General features: G+C 44.2%; 1 protein-coding gene across 4 annotated transcripts in view; it reads right to left on the bottom strand.

Moving 5' to 3' along the window:
* Positions 1-5,929: 5,929 nt before the first annotated feature.
* The window catches only part of TMTC4 (transmembrane O-mannosyltransferase targeting cadherins 4), a 54,008-nt gene continuing 49,847 nt past the window's right edge, over positions 5,930-10,090 (bottom strand). For all 4 annotated transcript variants that reach the window (XM_048493282.1, XM_048493283.1, XM_048493284.1 and 1 more), the window contains one exon: positions 5,930-9,889. In XM_048493282.1, the coding sequence (XP_048349239.1) occupies positions 9,744-9,889 (146 nt within the window). In that variant the 3' untranslated portion in view covers positions 5,930-9,743. The remainder of the gene's footprint in view (positions 9,890-10,090) is intronic.

Genomic DNA, 10,090 nt, shown 5'->3' with positions numbered 1-10,090 from the left:
AGTATTTTCTATACCCGCCTTTTCCGGAGAAGACGAACCTCCTTTAAAAAAAGACGATACAGTTGGCGGAAAGAAGAAAAAAAGCAGGCAAAGCCGCTGTCGCCTAGACAACAAGAGCGCGCTAAGCGCCATTGCGCTTGCGCTATGAAGGCGAAGCCGCCGCCGCCTGATAAGTGCCTGTCATCCAGGTCCTTGGAAGTAAAACCCGCAGAGTTTAGTGGCACGTACTTCCAGGTAAGGATGCGTCTTAGTTCCACGTCACATGAGTCATTCACCCTTAAATTATCGAATACGCATCCAGTTGCATTCATGTTCAACACATTAGCCGTGTTTGCTCAGAAGCAAGTCCCCCTGAATAGAAGGGACTCGAATTCCAAGTTAGTTTATAAAAGAAAGGGACACAAACATAAAGCAGGAGTCTTTGTGGCGGCTTTGAGCTGCGACACGATTGTATCCCTTGCATGCATTTGCTAGGAGTAGTTTCTGTATAGCACACTAATAACGTGTGTAACGCTGTGTTTACCTTCGCATTGGAGGTTTCACCCCTCCAGGAAGTGATTGTAAACAGTCCCGCTCCTTTGGTTTCTCCAGAAAGATGGCTGGTTTAGCAATTTTTGTAAAACCCGAGAGTAAGAGCCCTATGTGAAGTTCTTCCCAAAAATAGAATAAACAGCTTCCTCAGCCTGTTGTATTTGGCCTGTGTGGGAACCACCAAAGATTCCGTTTTATTTGTCCTGCTAGGGACGTATCATTGGCCCTTTCTCCACTTACCTTAAGCCCCGCGCTACTCGAGGAGAGTAGCGTGGGGTCCCTCGGCACTCCCCACTGAGAGGGGAGGCGACAGCGCAGCTGCCCAGACGCTGCTGCTGTCGCGCCCCTCAGCGCAAGGCATTCCTGGCGCTCTTTCAAAGGGCGCCTTTTGATGACCCCGCGCAGAGCCAGAGCCAGGGATGCCGCGCGCTGGGAATTCTTGGCGCAGCAACCTGTGAAAAGAATGAAAGTGGGGAAAGGGCCAGTGCTGTCCCTAGAAATGAGACACTTTTCAGAGTCTCCCTGGCAGCCCCTCATGAGACAACAATGGTGGAGCTTGTCCCCTGTGCAGTGCTGGCGAGAAATCCTACAAGTGAATTCTTCCCTTTTTTCCTGGTAAAAGAGCTAGGAAAGGTTTGACGGAGTAATTATTAGCCATGGCTCAGCACTGCACCAAAGAGAGAAACAAGTCTTGCCTTGAAGATGTTGTAGCAATGTTCATCCACAATTCCATTCCCTTCAGGGCAGTCCCTGTCCCGGAGTTCACCGGCATGGAGTGTGTCGGCCTGGAGTGGTTGGCCATGGAGAGGTTGGCAGTCCTTCTGGTGTACCAGTCGCCTAGCGCACCCGGGGACGGCCTTCTGCGGCTGCTAGAGGTGGTGGCCGACTGGGCGTTGAGGTTTCCCAGGCTTATTGTCCTGGGTGACTTCAATGTCCATGTCGACACCGCCTCATGTATGGTGGCTGCGGACCTAGTGTCATCCATGGCGACTCTAGGCCTCTCCGTAATAAATTCTGGCCCCACCCATGAGGCCGGGCACTGCGCTGGATTTGGTCTTTGGGTTGGGGGTTAATCTGGTCGTATCCTCTATTGATAGAGTGCCATGGTCCGACCACTATGCCCTGAAGCTGCGGCTTGACATGCTGCACTGCCCCTGTCTAGGCGACGGGCCGATTTATGCCCGCCCACAGAGACTTATGGATCCAATTGGTTTCCTGAATGCTCTGCGGGACCCTGAACCCGCCGGCACACTCGATGAGCAAGTGGAGGATTGAATTCCGCCTCTCCGATGCCATCGAGACTGTTGCTCCCCAGCTTCCTCTCGCTCTCGTTCGGCGGGCTCCATGGTATACAGAGGAGCTGCGCCAGATGAAACGGGTGCTCAGGCGTCTAGAAGCGAGTGTGGAGGAATGCTCGCGGACGAAGCTGCTTGCTTGAACATCCTATAGGACGTTTATGAAAGCCTATGAGGTGGCGGCGAAGAGGCGAAGAGGGCTTTCTTCTCTTCTCTCTACATCTGCTAGCTCTTTCGCCCGGCTCAATTGTTTGAGGATAATTCGATCTTTGACCTCTTTATCAGACAAATGCATTAGATTGGCTACAAATGCGTAGAATTGGCTATTAGCTGTGAGGCATTTATGAGCTTTTGCAGACAAAGTCGCCAGCCTCCGCCAGGACCTTCCTGCCACCTTAACTACAATTAGTGAACTGGAGGCTCCCTTGCCGTCTTCTGGCCCTTGTTTGGCCCGGTTTTCCCTGCTCTCCGAAGCTGCTGTTGACAGGATCTTGGCTGCTGTTAGACCTACTACCTGTCCTCTGGATCCGTGCCCTTCCTGGCTAATTAAAACTTGCCGGGAGGAGTTATGACCCCACCTGTTGAAGATCATCAATGACTCTCTTGAGCAAGGAGTCTTTCCAGATGGGTTGAAGGAGGCAGTGGTCTGCCAACTCTTGAAAAGACCATCGTTAGATCCTGGAGATCTGGCCAATTACGCCCGTCTCCGGTCTTCGTTTCTGGGGAAGGTAATTGAGAGAGTGGTGTTGGAGCAGCTTCAGGGTTTCCTGGATGAAACATCAGCTTTCGACCCTTCCAGACCGGCTTCCGTGCTGGGCATGGGACGGAGACGGTTCTCGTCGCTGTCACAGATCTCCACGGCAGCGTTTGATGTGGTCGACCACGACCTTCCGGGTCCGGGGCACTGTCCTTCAATGGATTGTCGTTTCTCGGGCGGAGTCAGCAAGTGTGGTGTGGGGACAAAGCTTCTCAGAGGTGCCCGCTTCATTGTGGTGTGCCTCAGGGGGCATTGTTGTCCCCACTGTTATTTAACATCTATATGCACCCTTGCTCAGTTGGAATGGAGCTTTGGGCTGGTCTGCCATCCAGTATGCTGATGACACTCAGCTCATTCTGTCGATGGAGGCGGGAGCTGTCAGCACCCCTGCAGCACTACAGCATTGTTTGGAGGCGGTGGCTGGTTGGGTGCGACAGAGCAGGTTAAGACTGAATCCATCGAAGACGGCGATCCTCTGGCTTGGCGGGGTGAAGATTGGGGAATTCCAGCCGCCTGTGTGGGAGGGTCACATTGGGCGCCGGAACCTCCTCCGTCCGCTTGGCCTGGGGGTCCACCTGGATTCGTCTCTTTCAGTAGGGCCAGGTGGCCCTTACAACCGAGGTTGCATTTTTCCATCTTTGACAGGCCCGACGGCTGGCTCCCTTCCTCTCCAACACTGACCTAGCCACTGTGATCCATGCAATGGTCACCTCCAGGCTAGACTATTATGTAACTTCGCTCTATAACGGGCCTTCCCGCTAGCGTTTGATCCGAAATTGAAACTGGTCCAACACGTTAGGCGCCCGCTGCTCACAGGAGGCGCCTTTCGAGAACATATTTAGCCTGTGTTGCACGTTTGCATTGGTTACCGGTTGAATTCCGAATCATCTTCAAGGTGTGGGTGCTGACCTTTAAGGCCTTACGCGGCCTGGGACCCTCGTACCTTCGGGACCACATTACCCCATATGTCGAAGTGGACCTCTCGCTCAGCAGAGGCCAATTTACTGGAGATCCCTGGCCCTCAATGCTGCGGCTGGCCTCCACTCGGGCCAGGGCCTTTACGGCTCTGGCACCTGCCTGGTGGAACACTCTACCACCAGCTGTCCGGGCCCTGCGGGACCTTGGAGAGTTCCGTAGGGCCTGCAAGACCGAATTGTTCCACCGGGCCTTCGGAGAGACCAGCCGCTGAGGGTGCCCTGCTTTCATCCTCCCCCTTGCTGTATAGGGTCCCTAACATCATTGGGACCCATCATTCTTCTTGGGAGGGTTGCATATGGGTTCGTGGGATACTGTTTTAGAATGTTTATGTTTATATATGTTTATGTTTATATATGCTTTTATATTGTTCACCGCCCTGAGCCCTTTGGGGATAGGGCGGTATACTAAATCAAATAATTAAGAAAGAAAGAAAGAAAGAAAGAAAGAAAGAAAGAAAGAAAGAAAGAAAGAAAGAAAGAAAGAAAGAAAGAAAGAAAGAAAGAAAGAAAGCCAGCCACAGATGTGGAGAAAACTAGTGGTTAAAACTAGCACACCACGGCCACACAGCCCAGAAAACCCACAAATAGCCAGTTGATTCCGGGGATGAAAGCCTTTGACAATATTTGCCTCTCGTACTGACCAAGTCCTCCTCATAATGATCAATGCCTCCAGTCCCAGGACTACAGACTGAACCATAAAAACATGGACCCAATATTTTGTGGCTTTGGAACAGGGTTGTCAGGTCCCCTCTGGCCATGGGGGGTGAGGGAAGGGCCACCATATCCAGGTTGGGAAACTCCTGAGGATTTGAGGATGGAGCCTGGAGAGACTTCAGTCAGGTACAATGCCATAGCATCCATCCTCCAAAGAATCCATTTTCTCCAAGAGAACCTATCTCCGTAATCTGGAGAAGAGCTCTAATTCCAGGGGATCCCTAGATTCCACCTGGAGGCTAGCATCCCTAGGCTGGAATGACACAAATACATGGATCTGAGGCATGAATCCTCATGATTTTTTTACATATATAAACATAATTGTATATAGCTTTAAATATTTTTATTATAATTTCTTAATTTGTATACTAAGCATGGACCATCCTATTGTAGATCATAGGTAGCACCACAAAAATCACCCATTCACCACTTCATGGCACCAACACAGCACAAAAACGTTCCAATGCACAGATCCTCATGGATCCTCAGGACTTTTGTGTTTGGTCATCCAAAATTTACCATCAAATTACATATCACATCCATAGGAACAGATGACATTACAAAAATCACAGATCTGGCCTTTGTGGGGCTGTCAGTACAAAAAATGTGACTCCAAAGCATGGATTCTCATGGAGCATCAAGATGTTTATGTTGGGATGCCCCAAACGCACTGTCAAATCACATCTCATGTCTATAGCCACAAACTATGCCACAAAAATCATGGATCCACTACTTTGTGGGCCAGCATGGTGCAAAAACAATGGTATTGAATCTCACTATGCAGTTAAAAGGTGCACGTGTTGTGACAGGAAGAAGATAGAAGCAGTACCACATCTATTAGTGAGCACAAGTTAGGGTTTTTTGAGAAATTGGAGGAGGAACAGAGAAGGAAGCAATTAGGATATTCCTCCAGCATGCATCCTAATTTTCTCCACCAGACTAATCCTTACATAAAAATCACCTTTAAAATGAGCTTTTCATTTGGATTAATGTTAAAATTTGAATCACAGCAAACATCTCCAAAAACAAGGCAGGCAAGCAGAAGAGTGGCCCATCTTGATTTGTACTCTGCGCAATCCACTGTACATTGGCCAGCTTCACTGGATTAAAACTTGGGACAACTGTCTCACAGATTACTCTCAAGGCTCTCAGTGTGAGAAGTCATCCTTAAACTAAAGGGGGGCTTGGGTTGGGGGAGGGTCATTCAGGTATCTTGAAAAGGATTTTATAGCTAGATGCTTTTCACCAGGTACTCCTTAGCGCAGAATTAAGAACATACACAATTCTCCCAGTGAAATCAATGCCACTTTAACCCTTTCAAAACTAGGTAAATAAAAACAACAGTGCCAAAGAAGTGGGTGCATACATGCAAGAGTACTTATATTATTTCTACACTAAAGGTGGACTTGTGTGTCAACAAGGAAGATTTCCTTTTCCTCTTCTCACTATATTAATATTCTGTGCTTATTGAAACACTGTACATTTATCAGTATTCTTCAATGGGATTCTTTTAATTAGTAATTCATTTACAAATAGGCAAACTGTAGATGAGCTTTATTACAAATGAATTTTCTTCAAACTTTGTATTAATATAGAAAATGGAATGTTTTTATTAAAATTCAAAATGTTAAAGAATGACGACTAAGACTATAGCATCAGTTATGAGCCACTATTTTTTAAGTCCTCATGCTTTTTTTATTCCACAAACATACATTTATAATACATCATAGACTGACATACATTGAATGTACCACCAAACTTTTTAGTGTTTTCAAAAACAATACAAACAGTTCTCTTGTATAAAGGCCTATATTTGTGTCTGTTTTTTTAAAAAATGCAGATGTTTATAACAAACCTTGCACCACCTACAAGGAAGCATTTACCACATTAAATAGTAGCAGTGTCTAATAGTTTTGTACAATCAATGGTTTTATACTAGGTTATAAGAGAAGTCTTTTCAGAAATAAAAACTGTATTTAAGTCACTAATAAGGACAGATTTTCAAAAGTTTTAAGGAGCAGTTTCCCATCTGGGTGTGCCTGGCCCAATTATAAAACATGACATGAAGCCACAGTAGTGCTTCAGATGAGATTATGAATATCATTAGTACAGTATCACAGAAATATGATACAAACCATCAGGGCCAAGGTCTCCGAAATTGTAGGAATTTTGATTGTAAAAAATGGGGAACATTATGTAGATACTGGAGACAGGGGTGGAAATTTCCTCCCCAGTAATATCTTTACAATTTTTTGCATTGTATTAAAACCATTCAGAAACTGAATTATAACAGAATGACAATTATTTCCAAATGTAGTTCCATTTCAAATATTACACATTTAGGTCTGGGGAGATGTTTTCACTGTAGAGATAAAAACGTAACGTTTGCATTTAATTAAAAATGTGTTTGCAAACAGTGCCCTGTCAACCTTGGTTGCAGCTCCCTGTTCAGTGCTTGCTTGGTGGCAAGTGCAGATTTGCCACTGCATAATATGTTCAATGACCTGTAAATTTCATCCATGTTTCCCATTCAAAACTTTTGCATAGTCAACACATTCAGATAGGACTACATTCACATGAGAGTGCTGGGAAAGGGAACACACAACTTACTCCAAACAAACTGGAATACTAAGCATGGAAAATATTAATCTATTTTGCAAATGCTGTAAAAAAAACCAGAAAATCCAATATTTTTCACCATATAAAAATAAAAGTAAAATGCTCAGTTAAGAAGAACAGAAAATTTTAAAGCTTTCTTTTATAAATTCCAAAATCTATGTAAAACGTTATTCTACTAGATTAATACAGAATTAATAGTGCAGGCCAATGATGGTTAATCTTCTACATAAACTGTAGACATACGGATAATAAGTATGATACTTAACTACATCAGACACCACAGATTTCAATTATGAAACATCGTCATCTAGGATGGTATTGTCAACAGTCAAGACAATTTACATTTGAAGTCCCAGCTAAGAAAATATCCAAGTGGTATATATGAGGGGAAAGTATCTAACAAACTTAAAACCTCAGAAATAATTTGAATTTCTAGTTTACAGTTTTGTTTGAATTATATGATTATATACAATCGTATTTTTTTAAATTAAAGTCATTCATACCATGTGAGATAGATAGGCTGATTTCCTAAGAGCATCTTCTTGGGAGAAAGCCCCATTGAATAAAATGGGTCTTATTTCTGAGAAGTCCTTCTTATGATTGCTCCCATAGCATCTTCCATTTCAATAGCTGAAATGGTACTGGTTGCGTTTGTAAATATCCCAGAAACAGTTAATTGCCCCAAACCAGCAGTATTACTGTAGCTGGATTTCTACCTCTACCACCACAGGCAAGTTTGGGTCCCTACACATCCAGTGCTGTAGAAATATTAAGCACCGTTAGCTTTGATGGTAGTAACCACATGTCAGGAACTAGAGAGGCTGATCCCAGGCCCTCTTTCCCATAATAGCTGTCTGATACTGTCATATATTACAATAATATTTTTGTTTGTTTAAAACCACATACAAATGTATTTTCTCTCATAAGGCTGGATTTTTAAACATTGATGGCGACAGTTCTCACAGCGATATTTGTCTTTGCACATATCCATACATGTTAGAACAAAAAGGCAGGTTTTGGTTTTTACTTCTGCACCAGCAACTTAAAACTGCACCAGGAATAAAATATAGAATGGAAGGAAAGATGGTCTGACCAAGTTGAGGCAAATTCTGGGTTGAATCCAGCACTCAAAGACTTAACCAGCTCTCCCCTCCAATGGCAACTTAAAATGCCCCTGTAGATCAGAACTGCATGGAGCATTTCAGGGTGCTGCAAAAGGGGAAAGGTTAACAAAGCCAGGCTCCATGAGCAGAAGTCCTTTTATCCATGGAAACACTGTGCTGGATCCAACCCTTTCTTGATGGTTGGTCTAACAAGCCACTTAATAAAACAAGAAAAAGAAGATGGATATATCTAGGAGTTGTTAACACACTCATTGTTTTGAGGTAGTGATATCAGAATTTAATCTGTATCTTCTAAAGCCCTCTAAAAGTTAAAGTTCCAGACACATCCCTTACTGTTTTAGGTCACAGTTGCCCAGTTTAGACACTTTAAAACAATCACCTTTACGGATGTAGGGCCAGATATTACTTCCAAGCATAGCTGCATCCTCCAAGAGTTTTGGATTACATGAAACAACCTTATGAAACACTGAAACTGACCAAGGCATGTAACTATCTGCTATCGTTTATTACCACTTATCCATGAGATGAAAAGGAAGATCCAAGAAAACATGACATGTGAATTTAGGCTGATACCTCCTCAAAAACAGCTGCCCAAAAAAACAGAAAAAATCAAAAACAGTGAAAAGCCACACTGAGTAAAAAACCATAATCTCAGCCCCAACTCAGTTGCTACAAACTCTGTCTAAACCAGTGGTTCTCAACCTTCCTAATGCCGCAACCCTTTAATACAGTTCCTCATGTTGTGGTGACCCCCCAACCCTAACATTTATCCATTTTACAGATGGAGAACACTGAGGCAGAGAGTCTTAGGCAACCCTTGTGAAAGGATCGTTCGACCCCCAAAGGGATCCCGACCCCCAGGTTGAGCACCACTGGTCTAAACACTGTTAGATATTCACTGGAGGCCAGCAGAAGCTTATTGCTTGGAGATCAGGTGCTCTTTTGTAATTCATCGAACTCACTGCCTTCCAATTGCACCACAACACCTAAAAGTCGACTTCTAACCTATAAACCATTGGAATGAAAGATCTCTCTTGATGTGGAAAATACCTATTCCACTCTCACTGGTATCCTAGCTCTGCATTGGTAGCACACAGCGTTAAAGAAAAATACCCCTATGATGAAAAAAAACCTATCTTAATTTTACAACAATCTCTCTGCATAGATATACAAATCAACACTTGTTGTTCAAGGTGGTACCTCTATGTTAGGACCACCCCTCATCTCAACAGCGTATGAGAATTCCTATATCTTTAAAGAAGAACAGTTTGTTTCTGAAAGCAGTCCTGACTTTCATTTGTAACCTTCTGTGGTTATACGGTACTGTTCTGCAGTCACATATGCCGCCAATACATACATCTTCAATATGCCCCCTTGAAGAAAACCTTTTTTTAAAATTTTAGTATGGTCCCTAGCAGTGCCAGTAATAACTCCAGTTAACACACTGTAAATTGTTCAACAGATTTTAAGAACTGGTTCACAAATTTTAATGCTCCAACTCAACATACATACAAAAAACCCCTTGTTTATTTAAAATAAATTTATTTTGGATGGCTAGCCTCTGTGAAACATCTGAGTATCTCCATAGCGGGTGCTATAATTGTAGGGGCTTTTTGTTGTTTAAATGACAGGGAATGAGCGAAAGCTTCCCTCTGGTGATTAGTAGCCATGTTACCAGTAAATGGTGTGCTGTATGCATTCAAAGCCTGAGAAGAAACCTCAGACATCACCCCTTCTTTTGCAGTTGGTCCAGTTTCCTTTTTAAAAGACTATAGTTTTCCCTGGTCCCAGCCGCTGTGGGGTCAAGCTTCAGAGAGACTTCATAGTGTTTCTTGGCTAAGTCAAGATTCCCCCAGCGATGGTACAGCACAGCTGAAACAGCAGAAGAGGAGTTTTTGTTAGCAACGTGGTCAGAAGAATAGACAATCTTGCCAATTACTTAGAAAACATTAAAACATTCAGCTGGCTGTCGGCACGGTGGCAGCTTGTGCTGTTGCCAGCTGGAGGAGACACGTTTGGGAGCCGAGCGGGCCAAGGAATGACAAGAGCGGATTGTGCTAGAGCTATAAATTG

This window comes from Sphaerodactylus townsendi, linkage group LG04 (genome assembly GCF_021028975.2).
Source record: "Sphaerodactylus townsendi isolate TG3544 linkage group LG04, MPM_Stown_v2.3, whole genome shotgun sequence".
Classification (NCBI taxonomy): domain Eukaryota; kingdom Metazoa; phylum Chordata; class Lepidosauria; order Squamata; family Sphaerodactylidae; genus Sphaerodactylus; species Sphaerodactylus townsendi.
Note: the sequence above shows the minus strand (reverse complement) of the source record. Positions and strands in the feature narration are given on the sequence as shown.